The sequence below is a fragment of the Piliocolobus tephrosceles genome, chromosome 4 (assembly GCF_002776525.5).
Source record: "Piliocolobus tephrosceles isolate RC106 chromosome 4, ASM277652v3, whole genome shotgun sequence".
Classification (NCBI taxonomy): Eukaryota; Metazoa; Chordata; class Mammalia; order Primates; family Cercopithecidae; genus Piliocolobus; species Piliocolobus tephrosceles.
This window is the reverse complement of record NC_045437.1, coordinates 160,215,964-160,236,635: the sequence shown is the minus strand read 5'-3', so window position 1 is coordinate 160,236,635 and position 20,672 is coordinate 160,215,964. Positions and strand designations below refer to the sequence as shown.

Below are 20,672 nucleotides of genomic sequence, written 5' to 3'. Positions count from 1 at the left end.
CATGGAATGAAATTCTTGTCCTCCGGTTTGCTTAGAAATTCTCTGCCTTTATGAAGTTCAGTGATCTCGGAAGTCATCTATCCTCTTCCTCTTTTGACTCAGCGACTTCCTGTCCATCTTTGCTTTGCTCTACATTTGGTATTAGATTTTGGGTCACACCTTGATATTTGATAAGACACATACTCCTGCCTCCACTTTTGCCCACCCCTAACTAAAGTCATCTTATACATGTACTATGCTTTGGGAAACTGTCTAGTCCATCAGATTGAAAGAAAATGATCTAGTATTTCTGACCTCACTCAAATGAACTTTTCTTCAAGATGTTTTTTAGCATGGAGGTAAGTATGAAGCTCCAGTCTTTTCAAAAGCATGCCTATATCACCATGTAAGAATAATGTCACGTTTCTAGTATGCATTAAGAGAAGGGTATGTCCACAATGACAAAAACAACAAAAGACATGCACAAATGCAATGAGCATTTTAAGTATCAATATTGTTAATTTTATGCTTTACATTGCACGTGCTCTAGTCTGACCCATCTGCCTTGATCATTTTTATATACTATAGGTGCTCCTGTTTCAGGATCAGAATTATGGTCTTCACTATGAATACACTATCCCATCAGACCCTCTTCCAGAAAACCAGAGCTCTAAAGCACCCGAGCCCCTCTTCATGTGGACACACACAAGCTGGGAAGATTGCGATGCCACTTGTGGAGGAGGTGAAGGATTTTTAAACATGTATCTTTCCAAAACATCAGTTGTTTTCTGATTAAGCACTGATAATTAAGACAGATCCAAAATCCCTAATCTGCAATTCCAAAATCCATAAAGAGTTAGAAACTGAAAGTTTTGTGTGACATGTTTAGTGGCTAAACACCTGAACTACTTTGAATGGAAGAACAGCTACTTAGGATTGTTACATATCTCAATATGACTACTCTTTGCATTACATTACATAAGTATTAATATATTTGTTTACAGGGGCCTCCCCAGACACCATTCAGATTGTTAGGTACTACTTATGCACTGTGTTACTTCTATGAAATCTTAAAAGTTCTAAATTCCAAAGTACACCTGCCCACAAGAATTACAGACCTGAATTGAACCTAAGAGTTATTTGACAAGAACAGCCTTGAACTGGCTTCTATGTTGTCTGCATACTTATGTTAACTACACAAGGCTCATGGTATCCAAGACCTCCTGTGGATACCAAAATTTGAGGATGCTCAAGCTCCTGACATAAAATGATGTAGCACAGTCAGTCCTCTCGATCCGCTGGTTCCACATCCACAATTCAGCCAGCCATGGGATGGAAAGTACCTACAGGCAGACTTTCATATCTGAAGGTTTTGATCTGCAGATGGTTGAATCTGTGGATGCAAAGCCTGTTGATACTGAGGGTCAACTGTATACAGAGCACATGAAGAAAGTAATTTTCCAATTCCTTTAGTTTGCTCTTTTTTAAAAGTATACCACTATTTTCAATACATATTAATGCATCCTGAAATTGTGCTCCAAGTTTGTTTTTTAATTTTTGGTCTTATATTAGAGGTTAAGGAGGCAAAAGAACATAGTTAGTTCAGCATCAAATGTGACAGTAAGAAATTACTTAATCCTTAGCCAGGTGTGGTGGTGCACACCTGTAATCCAAGGTACTCAGGAGGCTAAGGCATGAGAATTGCTTGAACCCAGGAGGCGGGGGTTCCAGTGAGCCATGATGACACCACTGCACTGCAGCCTGGGTGACAGAGAGAGGCTTGGTCTCAAAAATAATAATAATAATAATCCTAATCTTATCCCTTTATTGTACCAATAAGATAATCGTGTCCTGCAGGTTAGGTAGATTGTGGTTGCTCATAGAACCAGTTAGTAGTAAAGCCAACACGGGATCTCAGGTCATGAGATTTCCAATTTACACTTGTATCCATCTGTATCTGTATCAGCAGTATATTATTTCAGTTCTCATTTCAACTGAACACATTTTCTATGGCCTTGTAGTGACTGATTCCTTTTAATGCTGAAAAAAATATTCAATTATACAAAAGTATGATATATACATATATATTGTGTGCAAAGAAGTGAACCATCTATTTTGTTTTCTGTGCAAATAAACTGTTCACATAAAATGATGCTGCAGCAGAAGTGGGGAAGGTGCAGTGACTGGATTTGGGGGAGTGGATTTGGGAGAAGAGACAGAAAGCAAACATGCAAGTAAGTAATATGGTATCACATTGCGATAAGTACTCTGGATAAAAATAAAGCGAGGAGGGAACATAGGAGTTGGGAAGATGAGAAGCAGTAGGTGCAGTTTTAAATATGGTGGTCAGAAAAATCCTCAATCAGAAGATCCCACTGATTAAAAAACCTGAAGTGGATATGGGTGGGCACCAACTACAAGGGCAGAGCATTATAAGCAAAAGCCCTGAGGCAGGAGAAGAGCTTGCCATACTCAAAGAATAGCAAGAATACTTGTATATCCTTCCTTTACTCTGAATGATGTAGGATGCTATTGGAAGGTTTAAATAGAAGAGTGACTTATTCTGACTTAATGTTTTTAAAAGTTACTTCCGTTTCTGAATTGATTGTACAGTGAGTAGAGAAAAAGGGTACAAGTAGAGTGATCAGTCAAGAGGTTACTACAATAATCCAGGAAAGAGATGATAGTTGAACCACTGTGGTAGCAATAGAGGAGGGAGGAAATGGTCAGGTTCCATATGTATTTTGAAAGTAGAACTAATAGATAATGTTGATAGACTAAATGTGGAGCATGAGAGAAAGAGATATGTCAAGGATGACTGATGGTTTTTGCCAAGCAACCTGCAGGGTTAATTCACCACTGCCTTACATAGAAAAGTCTGGGGAAGACCAGGCACAGTGACTCACCCCTGTAATCTCAGCACTTTGGCAGGCTGAGGCAGGCGGATCACAAGGTCAGGAGATTGAGACCATCCTGGCTAACATGGTAAAACCCCATCTCTACTAAAAATACAAAAAATTAGCAGGGCGTGGTGGCGGGCGCCTGTACTCCCAACTACTCGGGAGGCTGAGGCAGGAGAATGGTGTGAACCCGGGAGGTGGAGCCTGCAGTGAGCCGAGATCCTGTCACTGCACTCCAGCCTGGGCTACAGAGCGAGACTCCATTTCAAAGAAAAAGAAAAAGAAAGTCTGTGGACTAGCAGGATTAGGAGTTTTATTCGAAATGTCTGTTGGACATCTAAGTGTGATGTCAAGTAAGCAGTTAGGTATATAAGTCTGGCATTCAGAAGTGAATATCAGGCTACAGATAAAGAATATATGGATGATATTTTTAAATGCCAAATGAGAATAGTCACCAAAGACTTTATCTATCCTTGGCATTTAAAAATATCATCCATATATTCTTTATCTGTAGCCTAATATTGAGTGAAGAGAGAGAGAAGCTATTAGAGGATTGAAACTTGGGGTATGCCACCATTTAGAGCTTGGATTGATGAGGAGAAACAAGCAAAGCCTATTGAAATGAGTAGCCAACAACATAGCAGGAAAAAAATAAAAAATAAGACATGCAGGAGACAATGCTTTCCTGTGTGGCACGTGAAGAGAGTATTAGAAGAAGGAGGGAATGATCAACTGTATCAAAAGTTGCTAATAAATAAAAAATAATGTAGCCTGACAATGACTGTTATATTATAGTCATTATATTTTATAAATGAAATATATCTGAAACATGAAAGTCAATGGTTATCCTATAAAAATTAATTTTAATAAAGTGTTTGGCTCAAAAGACTGTGTGGATGGATTCAAGAGAAAATAGCAGAAGAATTGAAGAAAGACTCTAGGTAACTCAGGAATGTTGCTGAAAAGAGAAAACAAATGTGGCAGTGGTAAGAGGGGATATAAAACAAACGTGGCAGTGGTAAGAGGGGATATGAGTCAAAGGAGTTTGTTGTTGTTTTCAATAGGGCATATTATACAACATTGTTTGCCAATGTGCATTTTTTAGAATAAAACAAAAGCTAGGGATGCAAAGGAAAGAGCAAAAAAAATACCGAAGTGATAGCCGGATGGGATGGGATGGGATGGGATGGGATGGGATGGGATGGTGAAGTTGGCTTTAGGCAAAAATATGGACAACTCATCACTAGTAACAGGAGAAAAGATAGGTGTTGGGAACTTACAGTTGAAACTATTTTCTCAGTAAAGGCTATCTGGTTGAGAGTGAGGGTGGAGAAGGAAGTATTGAAATTTTGAAAAAAAGAAAATGTGAATCAATCACTTAGATAATGAATGAAATGAGTATGTGTATTTTGATTATCTGGAGTAATAGTCTGTTTAAAGTTAATGGTCATGAATTTAGGATGATACCAGTCCTTATGATGGTATGTTACCCTCTAGCTTACAGCATGTGAGTGCACTTGTGAAATGAGTTTGGAAATTGCCAAGTGAGTATGATAAAGTAAAAGAGGAGTAAGTGCTTGACCTGAGGTGGTATGCAAGAAGCTGAAAGTGGTGGATTGTGGACTTCAGGTGCAATAGGAGGAACATAAAGATACAGGGGCAGGAAAGACAGTAAAACGGTGATAGGATTGATGGATTATAGGGTCTTGAGGGGTTAAAGAATTATTAGTCTCAGGGTGCTAAAGGGAAAGACTTGTTAGTCTCATGGTACTAAAAGACTGGAAATATAGAGGATGATATCAGAAAATAGAGCTGAGATTACAGAACAGAAAGGGAGAGGAGTCTGGTAGTTGCCAGCGGGGAGCATGGCAGCCCCACCACGTTTAGATCCAAAGGTACCTGGAAGTGAGCAAAACAATGGTCGCCCCGCTGAGGGCTACAGGGAGAGTAAGAAGCTGTATCTTTAGGAGGAGAAGGTGCCAAGAATATTCAAGGAGCATAGAGTGGGAAGGAGCAGCCTTTGGCAGAGGGCTCAGAGCTTTGAGGTTCTTATCTGACTCCAGGAGCACCTTTACCAGAGCAAAGGCAACATCGGGGGCAGAGGAATGGTGAAGTTGTAAGGAATTCACTTTGCTCCCCAAGGATATAAGGTTACAACAAAAATATTTCAAATCACTCTCTCAATTTAAGAAAATGTTTTCAGTTAGCCTTACCACAAGAAACTTTTAGTGGCTGTGTTTCCCCTCCTGGGCCCTATTACTGCCCTATGACTTGAGCTCTTCTGTCCTCCCATCCTCTCCTGCTGATGCTCCCACATGCACCCAAATTCACAAATTCCTGTTCCTCTGCTCCACTCGTCCTACACTGATGCCAGGGGCTCATCTTTCTTAAGAGACTGTGCTTCACCTTCTATACCCAGATAAAAAACAAAGGCACAAAATAGAAGCAAACACATTCATAACAAAAATATACACAGTTACATTTTTCTCTTTAACATAACTTAGATGAGATTCTTAGTCATATCTGCAATCCTACCAACAAGCCCCTATCTTTTGGTTGGGGGGAGGCAATAGAGGAGTAAAGTGATGGACAGGCTGATGGTTCCCCTGATACCACTGAAAAGAAGTTGTTAAAATCCATTTACATTTAAAACTCTAGACAGGAAAATGTTTGCCCAGTGAATTTTTTTTATTCTCATTTTTTCTTTCTTCTACCATTTTGATCTAATAAATGCTGCATCAGAAGAAGTTAAACATGTAGAACTTCTCAGTCTTCAATTTGAAAAAGCAAATTGTCTAGGGTCAACATTTTTCCCAAAATTACATTAATTACTTCCTAAACTACGTTTTACCAATTGCTAAGCATTAAGAAATAGAGATGGACTATAAATTCTTTTTGTTTCAGGGTCAGGAAAAATATTAGATATTCTTAAACATAACTTCTTAATTATCGACATGAGAAAATTGAAGGGCTCAGAGGTTAAGTGACTTCCCAAGGTCACATGGCCCATTTGGGTAGAGCCAGGATTAGAATCAATGACTCAGGGGTTCAAGTCTTCTTTCCTCCTCGTCGTACTGCCTTCATGAATGGCTCAGGAGACTTAATGTAGTTTATTTGCACAAAATACAGCATGTCCTCTAGAGATTATTTAGGTTTTCTTTGGATACAAATGGACGTTTTATTATATTCTGTTATGTAAGAATTAAATATGCTCTTATTTTTATTTCAAATGGCTGATTTTGTAAAATAGTCATTCTAATAATACACAACTTCTATATGATTTGTGCTTGAATAGATCTCCTCTTCCAACTCTACTCCACTGTATTTAGTCAACAGTTTTCAATTATCTCTATGTTAATAGGGTGCATATTCATTTCAATGCCAAAATATTTCTGGGCTTTTGGATATTATTTTCCTTTGCAGTTCATAAATAAAGTGGATGGACAGAATTTCAAGGATCGCATCATTTCTGACTTCATATCATCGATTTTATAGCCAGAAAGAGCTTTCTAATCTTTCAGCATATTCATGAATTAAATGAGAGTAAGTTCAAAGCACAGAATATTGGAAACAGATTCATGCAAAATTTATCTTCAACAGCAAAGAGGAATAATAATAGCAGTATTCTACTTCACAAGAATATATTAAGAGCAAATAAAGTACCACAAGCGCAGTATAAAATTTGTGTATAAGATGTGATTTTTCTAATTCTGCTGTAAGATATTAAATTGCCAATACTGTAATAAGTGGGAAAATAAACATTAAAAGGATATGGTTATCTAGATAATTTTTATCATAATTATATTTTACATCAGCATCTCAAACTAAGTTTTAAAATGGTAACTCAAACTGAACTTATTATACATATGTATTAATTTATTGTTGTCAGTTATTATAAGATATGAAAAGCCTGAGAGATGAAAATTCTCTCTTTTATTTATTTATTTATTTATTTATTTATTTATTTATTTATTTATTTTTTGATACGGAGTCTGGCTCTGCCGCCCAGGCTGGAGTGCAGTGGCCGGATCTCAGCTCACTGCAAGCTCCGCCTCCCGGGTTTAGGCCATTCTCCTGCCTCAGCCTCCAGAGTAGCTGGGACTACAGGCGCCCGCCACTTCGCCCGGCTAGTTTTTTGTATTTTTTTAGTAGAGACGGGGTTTCACCGTGTTAGCCAGGATGGTCTCGATCTCCTGACCTCGTGATCCACCCGTCTCGGCCTCCCAAAGTGCTGGGATTACAGGCTTGAGCCACCGCGCCCGGCCAAATTCTCTCTTTTAAAATGAATACTGCCTTAAAATCTCTAATGAAGGCTGACGATCTCAGGTAAATTTTTTCAACAGTTTAACATATGTACGTAAGTTATTACACTTTCTATCACAGTCTTTTGAGTCTAATGATAATTCTAGAAATATTTGAATTGACATATTATTTTGTATTTTAACATTGGTCATTAAAACTAGTTCTTTTATTTTAAACAGTTTGAAATGTTTTTGTGAAAGAAATGTTTGCTTTGCATTAGAGTTCTAAATCATCTTAAAATATTTGGAGGAATGGTTTAAATTTATTTTGGCACCTCAGAAGCGTAGATCAGTTTGCTGGAAGGTTCCTTTTGACATTAAAGACCTGTTTTAAGTGATCTTAGTCTTCAGAGGCATTATAAATGTATTACTCCAAAATATCTGAGAATTGTGTGTGGAATCAGCATTAACTGCATAACTTTAAGAATTGTTTTGATCTAGTGAATAGATTAATGAAATAAAATAGCATGAGGACCCCAAAATTCAGTAACCCCTTTTGAAACACATGAAGAGTTAAACATGCTTTTAGGAAATCCTAAGCAGATCTACTCTGAAGGAAAAAAAGTAAGCCAACATTCTACATTCTTCACACCAGTCCAAGTCTCTCTAGCTTTTGACTGTCCTGGGATCCTCTAGACACTGCTTCCCTTGTCCATATCGAGATCATAAGTAGATATCCAAGCCTTTGGGTCCAAGCGGAGGAAAACATTTCAGTATTCAAATGCCTATACCTTTTAAAACCCTCTAGAATATATTTAACCTAGGAAAGAACATATAAGGGTGTGATTTGTTCTGTTTTTACTTTTTCTTTTCTTTTTTTTTTTTTTTTTTTTTTTTTTTTTTTTGAGATGGTATTTGGCTCTTATTGCCCAGGCTAGAGTGCAGTGGCACAATCTCAGCTCACTGCAACTTCCACCTTGCGGTTTCAAGTGATTCTCCTGCCTCAGCCTCCCAAGTAGCTGGGATTACAGGCACCTGCCACCATGCCCAGCTAATTTTTTTGTATTTTTAGTAGAGACCAGGTTTCACCATGTTGGTCAGGCTGGTCTCAAACTGCTGACCTCGTGATCCACCCACCTCAGCCTCCCAAAGTGCTGGGATTACAGGCGTGAGCCACCACCCCTGGCCTGTTTTTACATTTTAAATGTACTATGCATGTACCAAAATAAACATTATTTGCCAAAGAAAATGCACCAGAATATCTTTTCTATTTTTTCTCTGCATTATTTTATTTCAATATCTAATATAATTAGATATTATTTCATATACTAATAAAAACATATTGACAGAAACTATTCATAACTTTGATTTTTAATACTTAAGTGATAATCCAGGAACTGGATTTGCCATAAGAGGAACTGGATTCCTGATAATTTATCATTTAGTTTGCAAATGATTTTTCCATCATTTTAGGAAACATAGTATTGAGATGAGCCTCTTAATGCAGAAGGCACTGACAGCTTGAATTACATGATTATATTTCACTCATTCATTCCTTTACCAGTATTGACCATGCACCCACTATTGCCAGGTGGTCCAAAGATGAATATATCTTTCATTAAGAGAACTCACAGTCCATCTAGTGGAAGTCAGATAATAATAAAATCACCATACTCAGTGATAAAGGAAGATATAGAAAGTCTTCCAAGGATATGCCTTGGTGCAAAGGCACCCACGTGCCAAGTGGAAGACTTTCTTGGAAGTGAAAATGTTATTACTAGAGTGTAAAATATGAGGATTGGTGGGTGGGAAGTGATTTGGTCAGAAAAGTAGGATGAAAGCCAATTCATGAAGGTCCTTGAGTGTTATGCTAACAGTTAAGTTAAATTTAACTTGACAGCTATGGGATCTCATTAAAATATTTGCATGCATATAAATGGCAAGATCAGATTAGTTATATATTAGGTGTTGTGAACAAAGCAAAGTAAATTATTTTCATTAAAATAAAAAAAATGAACTAGTCATTTTAACACTCAGACAATATCCTTAGGGAATAACATTTTTTAATGTAAAAAAAGGATAAAAAGTAAATGGCATACATGATTTTGAAAGTTGTTTAACTTAAATAAATGTAGGTGTAAAAAATAATCAGCATTTTACAAAGTCTAGGAAGTGCTCAGAGAAAATCCTTCGTCCTCATCAAAGTATACTTACTTTTGGTTCTCATTCTTACTGGCCATTGTTAATCCAATAGAAAATTAATACGTAGAAATTTTAAAAGAAAATTATAAAAATTATAAAGAAATTTACAAACACACACAGACAGACACACACATAGTCTCTGTCTTATAGAGTTCTATAATTTAATTTAAAATTTTAGAATGTTAAATAATATATAGAAAGTTTCAGTTATTCTTATTGAAACACTGAACCCACAACCAAGAATATGTTTCAGCATTTACAATGCAAGTTCTAGTAATGTGATATACCTCAACAGAATTTAGTTTTATTTTGAAATATCCATTTTATGAGTTAAATACAGAGTATATATTTTATAGTAAAAAGTGTCAGCTTATCTGTGAAACTGGAAAAGGCAGCTCACTTGATATAATGTCTAGTCTTTGTTAAATTTCCAAAGCACAAAGAGTTAATAAATAAAAGTTAACCTTCATTTTCAGATATTGCAATTCAATAGAGATGAATGCATAATGGTTATTTTATATTTATAATTGTATTCAAAACATCCAGACAGATTTTCCCAAGACTAATTTAATGGGAATGACCAAGAGGTGAAGTTAATCACCATAAAGCAAGTAATACTCTGTCAACAGCCTACAGCTCTCATAATTTAGGCAGAAGGCCAGTTATTTCATCACTTTCCATTTGTCCCTAGGTGCCACAGTATTGGATGCGTTGTAGATACTGCTATTGGATACTAGAATGGAAATTTCCTGTGTTGGCTGGGACATTTAAATATACAAAAGAAAAACTCAAACAATAACATTTCCATATGGCTTTAAGATCTTAGGCGTAACGCGTCTGTCACTGATCAATGAGTTTTTTTTCTTTTTTTTTTTTTTTTTTTTTGAGACGGAGTCTTGCTCTGTCGCCCAGGCTGGAGCGCAGTGGCCGGATCTCAGCTCACTGCAAGCTCCGCCTCCCGGGTTTATGCCATTCTCCTGCCTCAGCCTCCCGAGTAGCTGGGACTACAGGCGCCCGCCACTTCGCCCGGCTAGTTTTTTGTATTTTTTAGTAGAGACGGGGTTTCACCGTGTTAGCCAGGATGGTCTCGATCTCCTGACCTCGTGATCCGCCCGTCTCGGCCTCCCAAAGTGCTGGGATTACAGGCTTGAGCCACCGCGCCCGGCCTATAATTCTATTGTTTGTGTTCAATGAAATTTTTAAAAAGAGCTAAGCTTCCCCTGGCTGCCAAAAACTTACGATGTAGGAGTCCTTTCTTACAATGTCAATAAAAATGTCTCATTTCATACTCATGCACTTTCACACTTTCTTAGAAAACCACTAACGTGTCCCTAAAAGGATGCCGATACCTGTATCCCTTTTGATATGACAATACTTATAGTTAAAAAATTCTTTTTCAGTATCTCAGTACACAAGCAGTGGGCTCATGTAACTAAGGTTAAATATTTTCTAAGGATGGGGAAAAAAGCATTATAATCAGCCTTAGGTTATTTATTCTGTGACTACATATATGTGCAGCAAAAGCTTTCTGGATAATGCCCATCATGTTTTTGTGTTGCAGTAGGCAAAATGTTATCATTTAAATGAATTTAGGCAACTGCATCTATTCTGTAAAAGTGTCAAGGCTTCGAGTTAAATTTTAGAACTAACATTTATATTTCTTAAAAGTAGTATTTACTTTAATCCTGCTTTTGGCTATCGCATCATAATAATGTAGAAATAATACCTAAGCTAGCATTATACAAAATCTGCATAATATCTATTTGATATGTACTTCAGGTCCTAAAAGAGCCCTTGAAGCATAGGAAGCTAAGAGGAAGCTGACCAAAAATCAAAAATCTGTCCCAAAATTTTACATTTAGGTAAATCTTACCTCGTGAGGCCTGTTTTCTCCATGTGAAAAAAAAAAAAAAAAAAAAAAAAAGACAGCATGATGTCATTTCTGCTTCTCCAGCAGTTTATCTGAAAATTATTTGAAGTTGTTGGGTTTTGAACACTACTGTGATTAAGTCTTAATCTACACCTCATCCTTCTTGACCTACCAAGGAATAGCATGGACAGCTTCTAAGTGTCTGCCAGGGACATGAAAGACTGCCTTTCCTCTACAAGTTAGCATCAGGTCACCTTGTTGCATGAGCTGCAAAGGTTCGCTCAAGAGGACCTCAGAGGGTGTAGCTCCCATATTCAGGCAGTTTGTGCACTGCTTAACGTCTTCAGCCAAGGGCACTGCAATCCAGTCCATGTTCCATTTGCCAAGCCATGCAGCCTGCTGTGGGGCCACCTCTATGTGGAGGATGAGTACTGTTTTCTAATTCATCTGCCTATAGGCCATGATTTTTTTCCTAATCCACTTTTTAACCTGTGGTTGGATGTCATCTCAAGGCCCTCCCCATTGTTGGCCCACCAGTGTACACTTCTGGAATGCCACAGGGTACTGGTAGGAGGCATACCTCGTTCCACTCAAAGGAAAGGGCCTGTTACCTGCCTGACACTCTTGTCTATATTGAGCCCCCATAGAATAAGTTGCATTCCATCAGTACTCCAAGATTTCCTATAAAGGGAATAACTTAGCCAACATTATGTTATCACTGTTGATAGAACTAAAGGTCCAAATGGTTTTAATAACATGACATGCAATAATCACAGAATAATTATTTAATGTACACATGTATACAAATGCAGTTGTGTTTTTATACTACAAATTGTGGTAGGACTATGCTCAGAGCTGTTGAGAGGAAATCAAGGAAAGACTCTGAACCTAAAGCCATTATTTTGCGTTTTACTTGGCCACCTAGTTGTCTCTTACCATCTCCCAAACTAAAGTAAAAGGTATTCCAAAATTATTCAAAGTGCCTCTCTGTCTACATCCCTTCCTTCCTCATTCTTGGTGCCAGATGCTGTCTCTGTTAATTGAGGGGCAGAATGACCTCCCTGCCACCAGCCCAGCTTTTCTTGTTTGTTATTACTAGCATGAATGCTCTAAGCTTCCTAATTATCATGCATGTCAGTCATAGAACCTTAACTAATGGGCCTTTCCGTAGTGAACCAGCAGCAGACTTACGATGTCTTCTTACTTCTTCATGATCCATCTGGCTTCAAAATTTTGGGCTGATTTAACTATCTTATAGTGTCAAACAATGGATTAAATAAGATTATTACATCTTATACAGATGTGTATCATTTTCTACTCACAAGAAATTTACATATAAGACTTTTTCAAAGAGAAACAGAAATTAGCACATACTTACTAGACTTTTTAATTGTAAGATGGATAATATAACTCCTGTAAAGGAAGTGTGCTTACAGGGCTGTGTAAGCAAAATGAATACAGCATAGAAATTGTCATTTTTACATCCTATAATCAAACTTTATCATACTAGAGAAAGTAGAAAAGTCAGTTTTCTGAAATCCCGTAAAAGATGGTAAGAGTCCCATGTCTTTTCTTACAGATGATGACAATCATTTGGGTAAAGATTTCTAGAATTCTTGGGGTCTTTATTAGAGGTGATAAGAATAAAGGTCTGAGTTATACTCACAATAAATGTGCTTTCCATACCTTATTATAAAGCACTAATGATGTACAAACCAAATGGTAAAAATGTGCACACATGTTTATGTGCTTTCAGGAAGGCGTATTAGGGAGATTTAACTTTATGGAAATATAGCTTTCCATCACTTCATGCTAAAAGATGGCCACAATCCTTTACAATATCTTGTTTGTATCTTGCTAATTTATGTTGTCATGATCACTTTGTATATAAAACTTGCCATTTAATTTTTAACAAGGAAAATTTATTACTCATCCCTTTTAAGCCTAGAGGTACGTTTTGTTATGTAAATTATAAATAATATCTTCACTGTTCTAAAATTTGTTTAAAATATCTTTGAAAAGTATAGTAACATGTAACAAACCTGCAGGTATACCCTCTGAATCTAAAATAAAAGTTGATAGAAGAAATAAGACCTGGTGTTCAATAAATCAATGGAGTGACTATAGTTAACATTAATAAATTGTACACTTCAAAATAACTAGAAGAGAATAATTCAAATGTTCCTAGCATAAAGAAAAGATAAATATTTAAATGATGGATTCCAACTTACCCTGCTTTTATTATATGAATGTATCAAATTATCACATATACCCTGAAAATATGCACATCTAATATGAATCAATTAAAAAATTTTACTAAAATGAAAATTGAATTTATAAAAAAGTTTTTTAAATAAAAAATAAGCACAATAAGCCTATGAACACCTCCTAAATCCATTACATGAAGGCCTATAATAATATTTCTTTGTTTGTTTGTTCTTTTCAGGAGAAAGGAAGACAACGGTGTCCTGCACAAAAATCATGAGCAAAAATATCAGCATTGTGGACAACAAGAAATGCAAATACTTAACCAAGCCAGAGCCACAGATTCGAAAGTGCAATGAGCAACCATGTCAAACAAGGTAACCCTACTCCAGCGACCCTTAAAGCATTATTTGTCCATTAAATTGCTGTCCTTTAAAACATGCTCAGAATATCATTGAAATCACATTTTCTTAAAAACATTGCCAAAGGATATGTACCAAAATATAAGGTATTAAATAAGCAAGATCTAAGAAAGCAAGGCCAAGAATTTTCCACTTAAGGAAGGGGTATTAGGAGGGATGGTTGCTGAGGAGTAATTAAAACCACTTTTTATTTAAAATCATTTCATAAGCTCTAGGTCCCCTCTGCAAAAACCTTGTTATTAGGTTAAACATAGCTGTTTGCTCCTGAATTCTCCAAAATGGTGTGTTAGAATTTGCCAACAGTAACATAAACCAAACTAGGACTGCCATGACCCAGACCCCAGCAGAATAGGGCTAGTGTAGTGTTTCCGATTCCTCTGGCTAATTTCTCACTTCCTAGCCAGAGTTCCCAAAGCAAACTGCCCAGTCTCCGATCTCTCATCACCAACTTTCTGACCCAGGTCCCAGTTACTGTACCACGGATGCTTTGGTTTCCTCTGACACTCCCCAATGAGTATTAGGTAACAAAGCAGACAAGAAATTCACAAGTAGAGGACAAAACAGCAATGCTGAGCCGCTGTAACTGGAATAGGAAGAAAGAAGTCCATGCTTTAGTTACTGGAAGTTGGGACAAAGACAGATGAGTGGAACCTGAGTGTAATTTTGGACCAGCCTCGCAACGAGGCTACTTGGCATGGCTGCCAACACAGGGCTCCAATCTACCTGCTTTCACATAAAAATTAAGGCTTAGCTTGATTGGGACTCAGCCCTGGTGTCCAAAATCCTGAAAACTTTTAGGAATGGGATGACAGAAAGAGTGAGGCTGGACTGATTCCTCGGAATATTGGGACAGGAATATTTACTTTGTCCTGACACTCAGGAATTTGTTGAAGCCCAGTGAGTGAGGACATAGTTGTAAGTTCTGAGGTAGTCAGAGCATTGATCTTCCCCTCACAAGAGCTTCTGTAATGCCTTCATGGTGAATTTACACATCCTACAATTCAGATAGGCAGATAATTTGTCATTTTATAGCAGTTTATAACTGACATAACTGTCTTCATGGCCATCTACCACAAAGAGTAGGCATGGGGGAGGTAAGAGGGAGAGGAACAAAGTTGCTAATTAACCATATTTGAGCTTTTCTTTCTTAATCTCTTTGGGTATTAGTGTCATGCAGACCAATCTTAGTCCTGATTTCCCTATTCACACCCCCCCATGGAAACTCAATTACTAAAACCCTCTAAATCTATCCATGCTATGTTAATGAAAGCTGAGAAGAATTTGGGATCACCTGAGGTTGGAAGTTTGAGACCAGCCTGACCAACTTGGAGAAACACCCTCTCTACTAAAAATACAAAATTAGCCAGGCATGGTGGTGCATGCCTGTAAATCCTAGCTACTCGGGAGGCTGAGGCAGGAAAATCACTTGAACCCGGGAGGTGGAGGTTGTGGTGAGCAGACATCGTGCCATTGCACTCCAGCCTGAGCAACAAGAGCAAAACTACATCTAAAAAAAAAAAAAAAAAATTTGGAAAATACTTCATCTACAAAGTTTGAATTTCAAGGTTTGCTTTCTGTAGATTTGATATATTTTAGATACTGTAAAGCAAAATGTATCTAACACAGGTCTCCTATCAATTTAGAAGCTTATGTTGCCAAAGTTGTAGATCATGACCCATGACATGGTCTCACATGGCCCTGAGAACATTTGCTGAAGGTGACTGGGTTACAGCTTGGTTTTATGTGTTTTAGGAAGATGTAAGATATCAATCAGTACATGTGAGGCATAACTTGGTTTGGTCTAACTCGAAACTGTTGGGGGAGGGGTGACTTACAGGTCAAAGGTGGATTCAAACATTTTCTGATTGGCAATTGGTTGAGGGTTAAATTATTATCTGAAGACCTGGAATCAACAGAAAGGAGTGTCTGGGTTAAGATAAGGGGTTGTAGAGACCAAGGTTCATATTATGTAGATGAAGTCTCCTAGGTGGCCAACCTCCAGGGGCAATAGATGGCAGTATTTCCTCTTCAGACCCTTAAAATGTGCTAGACTCTCAGCCAATCTCTAAAGTATCAGCAAAAGGCCTGGAAAGGGAAGGGGATTCTCTACAGAATGTCAGTTTCCCCAACAAGACAGAGCTTTGCAGGGCCATTTCAAAGTATGTCAAATTTTGGGGTAAAATAGTTTGATTTCTTTGAAGACCCTGCTATCTGTCATGTGATATTATAGTAGAGTCAAGTTGGATTTTAGTATCTTTTGCTATAAAGAGTCTATTCAGTTAGTCTTAGGATCTCTGTTTTAATGTTAATGCTGGTCAGTTGTATGCCTGAGCTCCAAAGGAAGGAGAGTAATAATGAGGCATGTCTAACCACCCTCCTTTCATATAAATGATCTGAACTAGTTTTTCAAATTTAGTTGTGTACCCTTAGCTAAGAGAGGAGGGTCCATTCAGTCAGCTGGGGGGCTTAGAATTCTATTTTTGGTTTATAGTAGTAGAAGCTGATTATCATCTTTTCCTGTCTTTTGCATTCTTGCTCTTAACAATCCTGTCCCAGGCAAATATCTGCTTTAAAAGAACTGGAAGAATGATATATAAAAGGATGTGCATAAGAGAAAAGTACATGAACATACCTTCAGTAATGTCATGTTCTTTGCACCTTCCTGGGTGCAGGCTTTACAGCCTAACTGCATAAGTGTGTGAACTAGTAAAGCTTTTTCATGATACAGAGTAGTAATCAGGTACAGTGACCTAGGGAATTATCCTTGCCTACCTTCAGGTCCTTGGATCATTTCCATTCAGTGCTGGACAGATACATAAAGTAACATTTTTGGCCTTGGCCCTGTCAGCTAAAGAACCAGGATCCTTACTGTCACTGCTGTTCCTCAGAATTCTCTATCCCCTTTAATAGATATTAAGATGCTAAATTATCTTGTGTTAAATAATATTAAAACACTTCAAAACATAATTTGTTTCATATTGCCATATAGTTGTTCCAATTTGGTGAAAGAGCCATGGCTTTTTCTGATACATCAGGAATCTTGAATGAACTGATTTGAGGACTAGAGCGTGTTTGTTGTTTCCCAAGTTGGTCTGTGAAGGAGCAGAGTGTACAATACAACACACTATTTATTTTTCATTCCCTGACCTCAACTATCTTGGAGAAAAATGTCTCAATAATGACTTGGTAAAATGAATAGTTTTAAAAGGTCAGTACATTTCTGAGTGAGAAATTTTTGCAGCTGGAGACTGGAAGTCTTTTTGTTAGAGATTATTATCTCCCTTCCCTTGGAAAAGGAGGCAATTTATTTTGAACCACGAAGCTGTGATGTTAGTGAGGTTAAGCAAAATATTGGAAAGAAAGAAATGAACATGGGCAATTACTAAGGGTCACCACAGGAAAACTTTCCAAGACTGACTGGAAGAGTACATCCTTTATTCCTCCTGTCTTTCCCCTTTCTCCAACTTAGTAAAAATTTCTAATTTCCATTAACATTTACTGAAAAAGTCACTAAATGGCCTGATGGCATTCTATGGGCCAAATATAAAATAGATGAATTCACTAGTAAATACCTTTGTAAGTAGAAGGTCTCTTAGAGATAAGGAAATGGGATCCTTCCAAATTAGGTAAGTTCTAAACCACGAAAATGTTTTCTTTCATTAGAATACATTTTATATTTTAGTCCTTATTTTTCAGTGGTTTTCATAAGGAATAGCAAAAGTAACTTTTTATGATTATATTGAGGATCTCAAATTTTTATTTTACTTAAAAATATGAGATTCCATGAAATTGCAAATAATTCTCTTTTCAGTACAGAAGAACCCAGTAGTGTCTACTAAGGGCCATAGTTGGAAAAGATATGTAGATGGACTTAGATTGGGATTATTTTCTGGATATTCTCTTGCAGAAATATGAAGCAGAAACTAGACTAAATTTGGAAAATATGCACTTCAGGAGAAATCCACCAGGGAACTCCAAACAAAAATGGCAGGTCTGCAACATGCTGGATAGACCAGGAAAAAATAACCTTGTAAAGCCTTCTATTTCCTTTCTCCGAAATAGAAACATAAAATCATTTACAATTAAACTAACTTACAGATGAGATTTACTAGGCTGTAAGAGGATATGACTCCTCAAAATGTGGATCATTGCTAGGAATACTTGGTTTTGGTAAATCTGGAATAATTAAGGTTACTTCTGTAAAACAGAGAGAAACATAAATTCCATTTCAAGGAAAGTTTATGGCTGGGCACAATGGCTCATGCCTGTAATCCCACCTCTTTAGGAGGCCAGAGCGGATGAATCACTTGAGGTCAGGAGTTCAAGACCAGCCTGGCCAACATTGTGAAACCCCTTCTCTAAAAATACACAAATTAGCCGGACATGGTGGCAAATGCCCATAGGCCCAGCTACTTGGGAGGCTGAGGCAGGAGAATGGCTTGAACCCAGGAGGCGAAGGTTGCAGTGAGCCAAGATCACGCAATTGCACTCCAGCCTGGGCGACAGAGTGAGACTTCATCTCAAAAAAAAAAAAAGATAAAATAAAAAAGAAAATTTTTATGAAAAGCTATTATGTAAAAGTGTTACGGATGCTAACAAAAACAAAACATTGATATATACCTTTGAGGAACTTATATATTACAAACAAAAGAAGGCCAAATTCATTAGGTAGCCCCTCTGCTTCCCTAGGGAATATGTAATAAGTCATGTGAGTGCTACAAGCCAGGTGATAGAGAGCAAAGGAAAGGTCAGTCCCCATTGGTTGAATGGAGAAGCCCTTCTAGGAGGAATGGGCGTGGGGCTGGCTGTCAAGGATCCAGGCACAGGATGTCATGAGGTGAAAATAGAAAGTGTTTGGTAAGCAAGATGAGCATATGGTTTATTTTCCAAACAAGTGGGAGATGAAGCTAGAAAAACATATGAGTAAGTATGAATCATTTTAAATGGAGCATTTTAAATATGCTCCAGTGTCTATGATCATATCAAAGCTAGACATTGGCTAGCCTAAAGAAGCATATGTAACTCCATGTGGGAGGATATAGCCTGGTCACAGAAATCTAGTTGCTGCTAAGTGTCATACCTTGGTGATTTCTTTGTCCAGGGAAGAGGCCAATCACAGGCTTCTGTTACTTTGCTAATACCCCCACATCTCTCACTGTTAAGTAGTCTACAGCCTCATTTGAATTGTTGGTGCCACAACTTTGTAACCCTTGGTAAGTTATTAAACCTCTGTGTGCCTGAGTTTCCCTTTCTGTAAATTTGGCCATGATAGTTGTGATACCCAATACATCAGGCTATTGTAAAGATATAAATTACAAAGAATAAGAATAACTCCTGGATATTAGCAATTTTATACTTACAAAGTCCCACAGTATAGTGATATGGTAAGCAGTGAAAGACAGTTTATAATATGACATGGACAGAGTCTGATGGACACTGAGATTCTAATAAGAACAAGTTCCTGAGACAAGAAATACAGAGCATTCAAAGCAAGAGGAAGCCTGGGCATCTTGGAGAAAACTATTGTGTTTGGTTATAAAAAAAAAAAAAAAAAAAAAAAAAAAAAAAGATACAATGTCACTGTCTAACATTCTGCTACCTCTAGACATGTCAAAATATATGGTAGTGATATGGTTTGACTGTGTCTCCACCCAAATCTCATCTTGAATTGTAGCTCCCGTGATTCCCACATCACGGGAGGGACCCAGTAGGAGGTAACTGAATCATGGGGATGGGTCTTTCCCATGCTGTTCTCATGATAGTGAATAAGTCTCAAGAGATCTGATGGCTTTTATAAAGGGGCCTTCCCCTGCACACGCCCTCTCTTGCCTCCTGCCATATAAGATGTGTGTTGCTTCTCCCTGCCTTCCACCAAGATTGTGAGGCCTCCCCAGCCACATGGAATTGTGTCAACTGGACCTCTTTCCTTTGTAAATTGCCCAGTCTTGGGTATGTCTTTATTAGCAGCGTGAGAACAGACTAATACACATACATAGGTATCTTTTAACTTGTTTCCAGTGACTCTTGCTTTACTTTCAGGTGGATGATGACAGAATGGACCCCCTGTTCACGCACTTGTGGAAAAGGGATGCAGAGCAGACAAGTGGCCTGTACCCAACAACTGAGCAATGGAACTCTGATTAGAGCCCGAGAGAGGGACTGCATTGGGCCCAAGCCCGCCTCTGCCCAGCGCTGTGAGGGCCAGGACTGCATGACCGTGTGGGAGGCGGGAGTGTGGTCTGAGGTGCATACATGCCCCATTTCTATTCCCGTTCCTACTCTGACTCTTAGCTTGTACAAGATCAGGTTGGATCATGTTCAGAATCTGCATGGAAGTTTATGTTTTTCTATACTCTTTATTAATTTTGTTAATGATTAAAGTAATACATTCAAATAATTTTGAAATAGAAAAATACAAAGATATTTACTTTCTATTCTATAAATATTGCAACATAATCAAGGGCATATTTTATATACATTTTAAATTTTGCATTTTTACTTATATAGTATGACTACACTCCTGAGCTGGCACATATTAAAAGACACACTTAACTCATTGCATATCGCTGAACATTTAAAATGGAAAGAAAGAAAATTAACATTTAATTATTATATGTGAACAAGGAGTGCATTTTTACTTAATGTTTAGTATATTGTTTATATTTAATCACCTGTGCAGGAAACTTAAGCTTCATCATTTTGTAAGTAAGAGCAATATAGCGCAGAGAAAGTAAACAGTTTACCCTAAGTCCTACCTAAGTGGTAGAGCTGGGATTTGAACCCAAGGTTGTTTAACTCATTGCACCCTCCCAACCCCTACAGGTTTGTAGTATATAACATACAGTTGTGTTCC

The 20,672-nt window shown here is 37.6% G+C and overlaps 1 protein-coding gene across 1 annotated transcript in view; it reads left to right on the top strand.

Moving 5' to 3' along the window:
- The window catches only part of ADAMTS19 (ADAM metallopeptidase with thrombospondin type 1 motif 19), a 252,046-nt gene that overhangs the window by 207,022 nt on the left and 24,352 nt on the right, over positions 1-20,672 (top strand). The window contains exons 18-20 of the mRNA XM_026454497.1: positions 568-721; positions 13,639-13,774; positions 19,859-20,063. Coding sequence (XP_026310282.1) covers positions 568-721; positions 13,639-13,774; positions 19,859-20,063 — 495 coding nt within the window. The remainder of the gene's footprint in view (positions 1-567; positions 722-13,638; positions 13,775-19,858; positions 20,064-20,672) is intronic.